This window comes from Pteronotus mesoamericanus, unplaced genomic scaffold (genome assembly GCF_021234165.1).
Source record: "Pteronotus mesoamericanus isolate MK-2021 breed Mesoamerican mustached bat unplaced genomic scaffold, CSHL_Meso_final scaffold_54, whole genome shotgun sequence".
In the NCBI taxonomy this organism is placed as follows: domain Eukaryota; kingdom Metazoa; phylum Chordata; class Mammalia; order Chiroptera; family Mormoopidae; genus Pteronotus; species Pteronotus mesoamericanus.
In genome coordinates this window covers 74180309-74195283 of record NW_026555321.1, presented here as the reverse complement: position 1 = coordinate 74195283, position 14975 = coordinate 74180309, and the positions used below count along the sequence as shown (strand labels likewise).

The window sequence follows — 14975 nt, the reverse complement described above, 5'->3', positions numbered from 1 at the left end:
GAGTGTTTGGTGCAGAGGATCTCGTCAGTTTGAAAACCATCCACTTAGCAAATATCTCCCCTGCCCCTTAGAGCACACAAGCCTTGCCTGTGGCCTAGCCCCATGTTGATTTTCACAGGCCCCTTGTATTGTGTTACCTTTGATTGTTTTCCAGGGCTGTGTAATGCATTTGAGTGCTGGAGAGGTAGTAAATACATTTATAACAATACACACATTTTTCAGTGTGCCCTGATCATTGACTGAGATGAGCACTCATCTGGTTTCCCTTTTGCTTTTCTCACATGGCCAGCATTGAGGAGCTCTGTGCCATTGACCTGTACGGCCCCGATGCTTCTGTGGATAGGGCCAAGTTATCGTCTATCGTGTCAGCTTGTAAACAACTTCATAAAGCTGGTTTTTTGCATGTTATATTACCATCTCAGGTAACCACATTTTGTTTTTACATTTTTCTTAGCTTCGTTAAGCTAATTAGTCTATTTATTTATATTCTTTTTAAAACATCCTTTATGCATGCTGAAATGGGAATTATAGAAATACTTGATTCAGACATGTAGGTGTTACCAGAAATATAAACATGAAAGTAAATACAAAAATGTATACATATACATTGAAAATAAAATAAAGGCTATTTGAATATTTCCAGTAGCCTTCTGAAGAACTTAACTGCTACTGTGCCTTTGTGGCTAGGCGACATCAATGAAAAAGATATAGCCTATACAGCAAAGTTGAGTGAAATTTTCCTGACAATTGGAAGGCAGTTGTCAGTGTTAGCTATAATGGAATGTTTAATTAATGAAAGATGTGAAACTGTGGTTTTCTGGAAAATATTTTATTGCTGAATATTTCAATATTGATTTTATTTTAGTCTGTAGATCAGCACCATTCTATTGGCACAAAACTCCTCTCCCTGGTTTATAAAAGCATTGCCCCTGGACATGAGCAGCAGTGCCTTCCTTCACTCGACCCACGTTGTAAGCGATTGGCCAATGGGCTTCTGGAGTTGGCCTTTGCTTTTGGAGGACTGGTAGGAAAAACCACTACATGCTATTCTTTCCTAATAAAGTAAATAATGTTACTCACATGCATTCTGTCTTTAAAAACAGGAATTCAGTTGGGTAAGTTCTTAGCTGCACAAGTACTTTAATTAATTTACTTGAGCTGACTTTCTGAAAGGTTTTTTTTTAATAAGTGAATGAATGAATGAATGAATGAAAGAAAGAAAGCAGTTTCTTTCTTTGTTTCCAAAAGGACTTTAGGCAGAGAACATTTTGTGAATATAAAGCTGAACTATGTTGGCACAGTAACCTCTTTTCCCCCTGACCCTGGTGATTCTCCAGATGGCTGATTTGGGAGAGCCCCTGAAGGATAATTTCAGAGGCCCCACAAGAAATGGTGCCGAGCTGGCCTTACCAGTCTCTGCTACCGTGGCTGAGACCTGCCAATCAGTACTGAATGTTCACTCCATTGGACCCATCTTTTCTCCAGCAGCAGACCTCTTTGCTTCTTTGTCCACTTAATGTAAACAAATAACATGCTTAAATTGTCAAATAATATTCACCTTTACTAGGCTGTCCTCTCAAAGCAACAATAAGATGTCTGGAAATTTGGGAGAAACAAGAGTCAGGGATGATACCTTTCCCAAATTAAAACCTAGAAAATGGAGACTCATTGAAATTTATACAGTTCAAACTTGAACTCAGGCCTTTAAATATCAGGCTCTCGTGTGATTTTCCACTTTAATAGCTGTCCGAGGAATCTTTCTCTAATACTTAAGATAAGTAATCCCATCATCACACTTCTCTTTTTTTCTTCTCAGTGTGAGTCCCTGGTGCATCTTCTCCTGGACACAGCAGTGTTGTCCATGGCATCCTCAGGAGGGTCACAGAGAAACATTGTCAGCTTCTGCCACGGAGAGTATTTTTATAGCCTGTTCTCACAAACAGTCAACACTGAATTGTTGAAGAATCTAGATCTTGCTGTATTGGAGCTTATGAAATCATCTGTGGAGAATCCCAAAATGGTAATGAAATTTTACTTTAAGTGTATTTTCTTACATAAGGCTTATATTCCTGAAATATATTATTAAAAACAAAGCAAGATTTCTTCCTGCAGGGTTTAAAGCTCTTGGCAATGCTTAAAAACAAAATTGAAGAAAACAGAACACAGCCTTTATGAATAGTCAACAATGGATGAAGAAACATTTTTTCTAATCTCTCTCACACAATCTCTAGGCCTAATTTTATAAGGCACAGCTCTACAGGATAATGACTTCTGTACAGATTTGGCAGTGGAGCTCATAAACCTGAGGCCCAAGCCTGCCTTTGTTTCTCCTCCAGTCCTTAGCTGGTCCTCTACATTCTGGTATCGTTTCCTGCAAGTTCCTGCCATATCGCACTTTGCCACCTCACATCAGACTTTTGGAGATCAGTATTTAATATACAGTTGACTCTAGTTTGCCAAACCTACAAAATTTTGAAATTTAATCTGGTCTGTAGACAATAAGAAACTGTTAACTGTTAGAATGACAATTTTAAGAGTGTATAGTTTCCTATACACTGCTTGCTGTCCATTAGAGGGGAATATTTTGTGATAGGTTGCACTAGGAATTTGTAATTTTTTTTAGATATTATTTATTTATTTTTAGAGAGGGGAAGGGAGGAAGATCGAGAGGGAGAGAAACATCAGTGTGTGGTTGCCTCTCAAACACCACCTCGTAGGGACCTGAACTACAACCCAGGCATGTGCCCTGACTGGGAATCAAACCAGCTACCTTTTGATTCGCAAGCCAGCACTCAATCCACTGAGCCACACCAGCCAGAACAGAATTTGTATTTTTTAAAGTTAGAATTAAAATTTTAGTAAACTCACGACACTCAGAAAATATAACAATTTGAGCATTTAAACTATCCAGACTTGTGGTGAAGATGATGGATAAAAATTATATGCATTTATCTCCACCTCAAATACCTCTAAAATGACAGAAACTGAGTTTTTCTTTTTTAAGTACAATGTTAAAGAACACAGGGGAAAAGAAAAAAGACAAGAGTGACAGCACTTTGGAAGCTGGAAGGCAAAGCATAAGTTGTCATTAACAGACTTCAGAGTCCAAGAAAGTGCGAAGATGGGCAGCCTGTGGTGCTGAGGAACTCAGACAGGGGCCAGGCGAAGGAGACCCTGGGCTCCTGGAGAACAGAGAGAGCAGGGAGTGAAGGACAAACTGAAAAGAGGAAAACTGCTTGAAGGTTAGTCATGTCCTACGGTCGGGGGACTGACCTTTCTCAACCTAAGGACACTGGATATTCTCTTGACAGAGGGACTAGAGGACCCTAGGCATAGTTGAGTGTAAGGATACATTTTTTTTTTTTTTTTTTTTTAAAGAAAGACCTTTAGTAAAGATTTAGAATCAAATGTAGTACATAATACAAGTATCTCTTTAAGCAATGTAGTAAAGTTTGGAATACTTTGTACCATAACACCAACATTTTATTATTTTACTAGTGAGAATTCTGTTATGTATGTTCATCTTTTAAGTTTAATGTCAGTTCTCCAACTCTTGGTCTCTCACTAATTTGTTTAAACAACCAAAGTGTTTCTGGTGTATGCTCTATTTTTTCCATTTTTCTGTTTACATTCGTATTATTTGTAAGAGATTTTTGAACATTAAGTATGGTAGACCTTGTCTGTCTGTATGTTGAAAGTACTTTTTCCTACTGGCCATTTGTCTTTCCAGTCTCATTCAGAATGTTCCTTCTATATAGAAGTATTTTATTTTTTCTGGTTAAACTCATCTTCTTTTTTATTATTTGTGTCTTTTGGACAAGGGCATTCTCCATCCCTGTACTGTCTTTTAAATCTGCCCATACTTTCTTTTGCTACTTTTATAGTTGTTTTTTTTTAACAAATATAAATAATACACAGAGCACTGTATAAATGACATTTTTTCCCCAAATGGTTACATGTTAGACAACATTTATTCTTCAATGCATATTTTCCTCACTGATTGAAGATTCCAATCTCAAATGCTACTATACATATTTGGGTCTGAGGTTGAATATTTTTAACTTGTTACTTAACTAGCAATTTCTCAGCCAGTACTGCATTGTTTTAATTTCAGCAATTTTAAAATACATGTTAACATCTAGAAAGGCAATGTTTCTTCTTTGTATTTTTTGTTCATCAGAATTCTTCCAGGTATAGTTGCATGCTTATTCTTCAAAGTGAAATTTAGAATCATTTTAAGTTCCTCAACATCCTCCCCACAACATTTAGGGATTCTGATCGATAATATACTATGTCTGAAGTAAATTTAAATGGAATTGACCTCTTTAAAAAATTAAGCCTACTTTTTTATATTATATCTTTCCATTCAAATCTTATACATGTTCTCATATCTTCTGTCATACTCTTATGGAGAATATTATTTTAATTATTTCCTACACATTTCTTGTGAAGACTGTTCTAGATACTCTATTTAGGTATAAATGTAAACAGAATATTTTCTTTTAATACTTTCTTTATAAGATGTAATATATCAGAAAGCTACTGATTTTATTTATTTATTTTGTAACCAATCTCATTAATGACTATTCTTTTTTCCAGTTTTACTGAGATACAATTGACAAATAACACTGTATTAGTTTCCAGTATACAACATGCTGATTTGATATATGTATATATTGTGAGATGATCACCACAATAAATTTAGTTAACATCTATCACTTAACATCATTACATTTTTTTTCTTGTGATGAGAAATTTTAAGATTTACTTTTTTACCACCTTTTAAATATGCTGCAAAATATTGTTAACTTTTTTATATTGTCACCATGTTGTATATTACATCCCCAGAACTTATAACAGGAAGTGTGTACCTTGTGACCACCTTCACCCTTTTCAGTTATCCTACCCTGTGTCTCTAGCAAACAGCAGTCTGTTCTCAATATCTATGACTAGTTTTTATTAGACTCTACATATGTTATATCATATAGTATTTATCTTTGTCTAGCTTCTTTCATTTAGTATAATGTGTTCATGGTCCATTCATGTATGGCAATTGATAGCGTTTCCCTTTTTTTACTGGCAGAATAATACTTTGTTCTTTGTACATACCATATCCTTTTTATCCATTTATCTGTTGATGGATATTTCTGTTGTTTCCATGTCTTGGCTATTGTAAATAATGCTGCAGTTACCATCCTTTCTAGGTTGTGATCTTGTTTTTTCAAATGTATACTCAGAAGTGGAACTGTTGTATGATCATTGTATTTTTAATTTTTTGAGGAGCCACCACGCTATTCCACAGTAGTCGTACCAATTTACATTTCCACCAGCAGTACACAGAATTCACTTTTATTCACATTCTCACAGATATTTCTTATTTCTTGTCCTTTTGATAATACCCATTTTAACAAGTGTGTTGTGGTAATTGTGATTTAATATGCATATCCCTGATAATTAGTGATGCTCAGCACCTTTTCATGTACCTGTTGGTTATCTGTATGTCTTCTTTAGAAAAATGGCTGTTCAGTTCCTCTGACCAGTTTTAAATTGGATTGTTTGGTTTTTTGCTATTAAGCTGTATGAGTTATTTTTAATTTTGGATATTAACCCTTTATCAGATATGATTTGCAAATGTTGTCTCCTATTCTATAACTTACCTTTTTATTTTGTTGATGATTTTTTTTGCTATGTAGCTTTTTTAGTTCAGTGTAGTCCTACTTGTTTACTTTTGTTTTTGTTGCCATTGCTTTTGGTGTGAAATCCAAAAACTCATTGCCAAGGCTAATGTCAGGGGTCCTACTCCCTAAGCTTTTCCTAGGAGTTTCATAACTTCAGGCCTTACGTCCAGGTCTTTAATAAACATTTTGAGTTGATGTTGTGTATAGTGCAAGATAAGGGTTGAATTTTATTCTTTTGCATGTGGCTGTCCCAGTTTTCCCAGCTCCTTTTATTGAAGAGACTGTCCTTTCACCCTTGTATATCCTTTATGCCTTTGTCCATTTTTTTGTGTAGGTTTATTGGGATTCTTTATTCATTTCCATTGATTTATGTGTCTGTTCTTATGCCAATACCATTATTACTTTGATTACTTTGACATTGTAATATAGTAAAAAATTAGGAAGTATGATGCCGACAGAATTGGTCTTCTTTCTCAAGATTACTTTGGCTATTTGGTGTCTCTTGTAGTTCTCTCCAAATTTTAGGATTATATTTTCTATTTCTGTGAAAAATGCCATTGGAATTTTGAATCTGCAGATTTCTTTGGGCAGGATGACATTTTATTTTCTTTTTAATTAATTAATTAATTAATTTTTTAAATACATTTGTCTCTGCCTCCCCACCACCACTTTCCCTTGCCCCTTCCCTCCTTCCCTCCCTCAGCTCTTCCCCTTTGGTTTTGTCCATGAGTCCTTGCTATATGTTCCTTGACTTTCCCCTTCCCTTCCCTTTCCCTGCCCGCCCCCCCCTTCCCTCTTGTCTCTGTTGATTTCTTTTCCTTTAAGTGTTGCTGGTCATATTTTCCTTGCATCTTTGTATTGTTGGTTAGGTTCCGCTTATAGGTGACATCATATGGTATTTGTCTTTCGCCCCCTGGCTTATTTCGCTTAGCATAATGCTCTCCAGTTCCATCCATGCTGTCGCGAAGTTTAGCAGTTCTTTTTTTCTTTCTGCTGCGTAGTATTCCATTGTGTATATGTACCATAATTTTTTGATCCAATCATCTACTAATGGGCATTTAGGTTGCTTCCAACACTTGGCTATTATAAATCGTGCTGCTATGAACATTGGGGTGCATAGGTTCTTTTGTATTGGCGTTTTAGTGTTCTTAGGGTAGAGTTCCAGCAGGGGAATCACTGGATCAAAAGGCAGTTCCATTTTCAGCTTTTTGAGGAAATTCCACACTGCTTTCCACAATGGCTGCACCAGTCTGCATTCCCACCAACAGTGGACTAGGGTTCCCTTTTCTCCACAGCCTCGCCAGCACCTGTTGTTTGTGGATCTGTTTATGATGGCCATTCTGACCGGTGTGAGGTGGTACCTCATGGTGGTTTTGATCTGCATTTCTCTGATGGCTAGTGATGCTGAGCATCCTTTCAAATGCCTCTGGGCCCTCTGTATCTCTTCCTTGGAAAAGTGCAGGATGACATTTTAATATTAACTCTTCTATTCCATCAGCATGGAATGTCTTTATTGATGTCTTTAACATTTTTTTATCAGTATTTTTTAGTTTTCTATCAGTATTTTTTAATCTTTCACCTTTATGGTTAAGTTTATTCCTGACTATTTTATTCTTTTTGATGCAATTTTAAATGGGATTGCTTTCTTAATTTCTTTTTTTTTTGATAGTTGGCCATTGGAGTATAGATTTTTGAATATTGATTTTGTATCCAACTTTTCTGAATTTGTTGATTAATTTTAGTAGGTTTAGTGGAGTCTTTAAAATTTTCTATATAATGTCAACTGCTAATAGAGATAGTTTTACTTCTTCATTTCTGATCTGGATGCCTTTTATTTTTCTGGACCAATTGCTTCCAGTATAAAAGTGGTGAGAGTGGGTATCCTTGTCTTGTTTACAGTTGTAGAGGAAACACTTTCAGCTTTTCACCATTGAATATGATGGTAGTGTGGGTTTGTCATACGTGGTTTTTATTATGTTGAGATATGTTCCCTCTCTTCACACTTGAGACTTTTTAATCATAAGTAGATACTGAATTTTGTCAAATGCTTTTTCTGCATCTATTGCTATGATCGTGGTTTTTTATCCTTCATTTCGTTTATGTGGTGTGTCACGTACATTAATTTGTGGATATTGTACCAACCTTGCCTCCCAGGAATAAATCCCACTTGATCATGGTGTATGGTCTTTTTAATATATTGCTGAATTTGGTTCACTGATGTTTTCTTGAGGATTTTTGCATCTATTTTCATCAGTGATATTTTCTGTAATTTTCTTGTATTTTTTGTGTCTTGTCTGGTATATTTGGTATTTTCTTCTCTGCTTTTGGTATCAGGGAAATTCTGGCTTTGTAAAGTGAGTTTTGATATGTTCCCTCTTTTATTTTTTTGGACTAGTTTGATAATGATTGGCATTTACTTTTCTTTAAATGTTTGGTAGAATTCACCAGAGAAACCATCATTTCCTGGACTTTTGTTTATTGGGAAATTTTTGATTACTGACTCCTCTCCTTAGTAGTAATTGGTCTATTCAGATTATCTGTTTTTCCCTTGTTCACTCTTGTTGTTCGTTTCTAGGTATTTATACGTTTCTCCTAAATTATCCAATTTGTTGGTGTATAATTGTTTATAGTAGTCTCATGATCCTTTTTATTTCTGTGGTGTAAGGTTACTTTCTTGAATACAGGGAAGTTAAATGAAAGCCTGCTTAGATTCTGATCTTTAGGGCTTAGGCCCTTCCCCCCAATTTGACTTCCAGAATATGGTCTTCTAGAAATATACTGTCAGGTAGGATTTCAGAATATTTTAACAAGCCTAAGAGAAAATAAAGGTCCTGTCATCACCTCTCAGCTATATCAATTTACAGCGACGACCATGACCAGGGAGCCCTGCCCACTGCACAGTGCTCTAGACAGTTTCTCAGTGCGTACCAAAAGCAAAGGAATGCCAGACACCTGAGGAAAGGGAGTCTAAAAGGGCAGGCAGGGAACAAGACACTTGAAGCAGAGACTATTCAGTGAGATGGAAATGTAAAAAGAAAAAAAACCTGATAAAGATAAGAGGAGAGTGTATCCATGAAACAAGACTTGTTACTGAAAAATATCAGAGGACAAAAGAGAATTTAGCATAGGCATCAGAAATTAAAAATGAAATGAGTTTGAAAGATAAATTCATGAACTCTTACGAATATAGGAAAAAGACAAAATAAGACAGGAGAGAAAGATGAGGAAACTTGGATCAATTTACAACGTGTAGTACCAGAGCCTCTACCCCAGAGGGAAGATAAACCTCTGTGACTTAACACAACTGAAGAGAATTTCCCAGAAATGAAGGCCTTGTGTTTCCAGGTGGAAGAGAGCCACTGAGTGTCCAGCACAGTGTATGAAAACACCTCCACATTTCTCAAAAATTCAAAACCTGAGGTTTCACCATTAGAAAAGATCCTGAAAAGTTTCTGTAGGAAAAAACCTGATCAAGAAATTGGGTTGCTTTTGTCTTTGCAGTAGCAAAGTGGATGCTGTCAAATATTCTTCACAATTAAGGAGAGAAGAGTCCCAACATGGAGCCCTAAATCTGGCTGGATTATCAATTATGTGTGAAAGTTGAATAAGTGTTTCAGAGGTGCCAAAGGAATGTATTTTCTGTGCATTTCTCACCAGGAAGCTCTTAGAGGAAGTACTTCACTAAAATAAGGCAGTCAGCCAAGAGAGAGGATGATGTTGGATCTGGAAAGATGGCCTGAACACAGAAAAGTGATGCGTCTCCCAGAGGGTATTGAAGTGAAACCTGAGGGCAGCAGTCACAACATTCCAGAGTGAAAGCTGTCACCACAGAGAGGGAGCTGATAGACTTCTAGATTTTTAGGTGTTTTGAGGAGATTTAATTACTTTGAGAGAATTTGATGATGAACAATGGTAGGCACATTGAAAAGAGCAAAGAAAGGAAAAGCATTGTTAGTGTATGGCTTGGATCATCTGTGAAAAATGATTACATTATCATAATTATAGGAATATTGAGTATTTGTCTAACCAAATAGAAAGCACTATTGCAAAGTTGGTGGGACAGGAAATGTGTGTATGCCAGCCGGTGTGCAGGTGTATGAATGTGTATGTACATAAAGTCGTGACGGTGACTGAAGAAAGCTAATTTCTCCTCCCATCGAGAATACTGCAAACTAAGAACACAAGAAATAGCAGTATGAGCATCATTTCATGAATGAGACACATTATACTTTTATGAGAAAATTTACATGTTCAAGTGCTATTCTCAAATTGGAGGAGTTATGAAGATAACAGCTATTATAAAATTAACATGTTTATTTTTCAAGTATAGCTTTGAAATGAAAGTGAATTTTGTTCTATATGTTGGTCCTGATGTTAAGAATTTTTCTTCAATCACCACATAATTGTTTCAGGTGAGCACTGTTTTGAATGGTATGTTAGATCAGAGCTTCAGGGATCGGGCCAGTCAGAAACATCAAGGACTGAAACTTGTGACTGTAATTCTGCAAAACTGGAAGAAGTGTGACTTGTGGTGGGCCAGTGATTCTGCTCCTGAAAGTAAAGTGGCAGTGCTGACTTTGCTGGCAAAAATTTTGCAGGTAATTTGAGAAACATTAAAAATACAATTGTGTCTGTTGTTTTGGACTCTGTAACTTGTATCTTTAAAAATTTGATGGAAGTTTGATAAAAATCTTTTCACTGGGCAGTTGGTGATTATCTTACATTTTATACTTTTTCTATTATTTTACTTCATTATTATTTATGCTCATTATCATTTCTTATACAATACTTTAATCTTTTTAGTGTACCTTTACATGCATTGCCTTATTATATAATTTTAAAGTATTTTTGAAAAAGAATTGGTGAAATATTGTTGAAGTCCAGGAACAAATTTATAGGTCATTTCTGAAATTTAAAAATTTGAAAACTGTGTTAAAGGAAATTAAAGACATGACATAGCAATGCATCATATTTTTATTTCCCCTCCTTTAGATTGATTCATCTGTATCTTTTAATACAAATCATAGTGCATTCCCTGAAGTCTTTACAGCATATACTAGTATACTTGCTGATTCAAAGTTGGGTCTACATTTAAAGGTAAGTCTTAAAAAGTTTTTTTTTTTCAGATTACATTCTTAATTATTTTTTTCATTTTATATTTTTGCTTAGTTGTGATATTTGCTTTTTTATAATAAAAAAATTCAAATATTCAAAAGCAGAGAGGCTAGCACAATAAACCTCCACGTACTTACTGCCCAACCTCAATAACTCACCTGTCTGTGGGCTTGTTTGTTCCAGCTCTACAGGCACCCTTACCTATCACAATGAAGGAAACCCCTGGCATCATGTTATCTAATCTACACATACTTTATTTAGCATGTCTTTCCAGAAATATAAGTAAAACCACAATGAGATTACCATACGTAGAAGAATTCACATTTGTCTTTGTATGTAGATGATTTAAATTGGCTTTTTTGAGAGTTGTATTAATTAATGAATGATAGACTTTAAACTATTAATCATTTTTTCCTATTCATAAGCAATATAAAATATCTTGGTAATTTTTAGGGTGAAGAACATAGTATTTTCATTTTTAAAGTTCTTTAATAATTAGACTTTACACTCTAATAAAATGCAGCCTAATGAAAACCGTCCTTTTACAGGATCATGAAGATTTTCTTTAGAATGTTCTGCTGTCTGTGATTAATGAAGTTTCTCATTGGTCAGTAGGAGGTAGTCTAGGAACTTAGATGCCATGTGAGGGAGATAGAAAATAACACCTAGTTTCCTTGAGACTTGATGTGAAGTTCTGAGTTAGTTCTGCAAAGAACATTTGTAAATTACCCCATAAGTTATTCAAGATGTTCTTTATCTATCTATCTATCTGTCTATCTATAGATATATATCTGCTAGAGTCTATATTTTTAGGAGAAATAGCATGCGGAACTATACAGTGTCCTTTTTATTTACATGTGTATAGTCCTGAGTTGGCTCACTTCTCTCTAGAGTTGAAGCCATGATACGCATTGCGTTCAGGTTTTCTTACTGTAATCTAGAAGGTATTCTAAAGTGTTTCATTGACTCTACATAGAGTTTTATTTGCAAAGTCTTTAGAAGCAGTAATTTTATTTATTTCATAGGATCTGTAAGCCACGATTGGTACAATTTCACATATCTGCATTGCTCCCCACAGGGCCAAGCTATAATTCTGCTCCCATTCTTCACCAATCTAACTGGAGGCAGTCTTGAGGACCTTAAGCGTGTTCTTGAAAATCTCATTGTCTCTAATTTTCCTATGAAGTCAAAAGAATTTCACCCAGGAACTCTGCAGTACAATAATTATGTGGACTGCATGACAAAGGTAGTTTTTTTAGTAGCAACAAGTAAAATTAATTTTTTTTCTGTCCCATTCTGTGATGAAGAGAATTAAGTGAAACGTTCAGAGTAAGGTGAGTGTTACAACTTTAAGAATTCAGCCCTGACTGGTATGGCTTAGTTGGTTGGGCATCATTCTGTAAAGCGAAGAGTCACCACCAGTTCATTTCGTGGTGAGGGCGCATATGAGAGGCAGACAAGCAGTGTTTCTCATATTGATGTTCCTCTCCCTCTTTTTCTCCCTTCCTTCCCCTGTCTCTAAAAATAAATAAATAAAATCTTTAAAAAAGAAATCACGGTAATTCATTTTGAAAGCTGGTAACACTGGAAGCAGATGCATATCTAAATCCTTTGGAACTCACTTTTCTCTCTAATTTTAAATTGTGAAATGTTTTATGCATAAAGATATTGTGAATTATTTTATGTATAATGGATAAGTGTTAAAGAACAGTACCAAAAAGAGCCAAGAAATAGATTATTACCAGTATGTTTCATTTTCTAAAATTTGAGAACTGGTTATTTGAGAAACATTCAGTGATTGTTACACATATTACTTCATATACAGCTGAAGGTCCCTGAAATACCAGTGGTTTAAACAGTGATAGATTATTTCTCTCTTCTGTACAATTCTAGCTTGACTACTTAGGGTAGCTTCTCAGTCAACAAGGACCTTGTCTCCTTTTACCTTATTCTCTGTGGTTCTTCTATAGCTTCTATTGTGTCCAGAACAGCTGCTCCAACAACTCCTATCTTGTTACCTGCTATCCAACAAGAGGTAGAGAAGTGTAGGAGAGAACACTGCTTTAGTCTGAACGTGCACATATCAATTCTGCTGTTATCCAATTTGCCATATAAATCTGTAAGCAAGGTTATGAATGTTGTTATTAGAGCAACTGTATACTCAACTAAAACTCAAGGGTCAAGAAAAACTAAGACAATGACCATTGCAGGGTGAGTAGTGATCTATGATACTCATGATGAACTAAGTCCTGGGCCACTATCTGAATACTTAAGAATAATAAAGACATTATCTTTGCTTTCAAAGAGCTTATAGTAAAACAAAGAAGGAAAAAAATGATTAAAACACACTTTACTAATACTAGGATAGACATAAACATAGGTGTAGCAGATTATACAGTGTTTTCCAAAGATGGCTGTTACCAGTATATCCCCTTCCACATGTTTTTCTTATAGTGTGGCTTTTCCATTGAAAGACAAAGTCTGATTTTCCTCCTGTTGAGGATGGGTTGGCCTTAAAGAGTCAGTAAAAAGAATGCAGAGGAAGTAATGTTGCATGACTTCCAACACTAGTTATAAAGACTTACAGCTTCCTCCTGACTTTCTCTGTTTCCTGGGACTCTTCTTTGTGGGACTCAGTCACACGGAAAGACCAGTGTACAAATCCTGGCCAACAATACAGATTTTTTCTTCCCCATTCTTTTTATATAATTTTTTTCCAAACATATAGAAAAAACGAAAGAGTAAAACAAGCATTCCTATTACCATCTCCTATATTGAACACTTAACATTCTGTTACATTTGCTTTGTTTTGGTGTGTGTGTATGTGTGTGTGTTTTGACTGAAATGTTTGCAAGTTGGTTTCATACATCATATTTCATCCCTAAATACTTCAGTATGCATGTCCTACAAATAAGCCGCAATGCTGTTATCATACCTAAGCAAACAAACACTTTTCAAATATCATGTGTTATATAGTCCACATTCACATTTCTTTGGATACCCCCATGTTTAACTGGTTTTTCAAACCAGGATCTAGTTAATGATTGCACTGAATTGTGATGTCTCTCCTATCTTTTACTCTAAAACTATTTTTTTTTCATGACATTGAATTTTTGGAAGAAACCAGAGTACTACTGTTGGATGTTCTCCTGTATTTGTCTAATTGTTTCCTTGGAGTGTTCTTTAAATTGTCCCTAATCATCTGTATTTCCTTTAAAATGGAGTGAGGCTTAAAGCTTGGTCATGAGATTCAAGCTAATCTCTTTGGCAGCAATACCACATGGGAGACAAATAGTGTCACTGTCCCATTGTTTGTGACCTCAGGTCTTGTGGCCTGATTAAGGTGGTAATTGCCTGATTTCTCTCCTGTACAGAAGATAAAACTGAGTGTATCTCCTAGAAAATAGAACAAACAGGCATTGAGATGGAAATTGGGAGAGTAAAAATGAAAATGCTATATGAGCAGTCTAGACATCTGTACAATTAAGACAGTATTGAAAAGACACACATCTCCAGACTAAAAGACCCCACTGGGTACCTGGAATGGTGAAGGAATGTGATTTCAGTGAAGGCCCATAATTAGGGAATTTCAGAACCTCGTGATAAAGAGAAAATTCTAAAAGGTATTAGAAGGAGAACGATCTGGAAAACCTTAAAAATTAAAACTCAAATATTTAACAAAATTACTATATACTAGACATTTATTACATCTGTAAAATGACTAAAATATTAGTTTTCTCTGTGAAATTCTGTTATCTATTTTTTATTTAGAACTGTTAAATATAAAACAAAAATGGAAATCCAACAAAATTATCCTTATCATCATTATTGGTTTTATTTCTTTGTTTTGTTTTGTGTGTTGTTTTTTTTTCTTTTGCAGTTTTTAGATGCATTGGAATTATCTCAAAGTCCTGTATTGTTGCAGTTGATGACAGAAATTCTTTGTCGAGAACAACAACACATTATGGAAGATTTATTTCAATCCACTTTCAAAAATATTGCCAAAAGGTAAGTCATTGTAGTCTGGGATGCCAAGAACCATATACGTTATGTTTCTGTGGGAAATTTATTTTCTCCATTCCAAAAAATAGTTGAGTGACCATTGAACTCAACTCTGATAACTAAATTTTACTGTGTTTTTCATTAGAAAAAAGGAAATTTATCTTGAAAATTTTTAACATA

At 35.2% G+C, this 14975-nt stretch overlaps 1 protein-coding gene across 1 annotated transcript in view; it reads left to right on the top strand.

The window, feature by feature from the left end:
* PRKDC (protein kinase, DNA-activated, catalytic subunit) overlaps positions 1 to 14975 on the top strand; it is a 223763-nt gene that overhangs the window by 93553 nt on the left and 115235 nt on the right. Inside the window, exons 34-40 of the mRNA XM_054595436.1 lie at positions 290 to 422; positions 866 to 1024; positions 1817 to 2020; positions 10091 to 10276; positions 10671 to 10775; positions 11872 to 12039; positions 14674 to 14801. Coding sequence (XP_054451411.1) covers positions 290 to 422; positions 866 to 1024; positions 1817 to 2020; positions 10091 to 10276; positions 10671 to 10775; positions 11872 to 12039; positions 14674 to 14801 — 1083 coding nt within the window. The remainder of the gene's footprint in view (positions 1 to 289; positions 423 to 865; positions 1025 to 1816; positions 2021 to 10090; positions 10277 to 10670; positions 10776 to 11871; positions 12040 to 14673; positions 14802 to 14975) is intronic.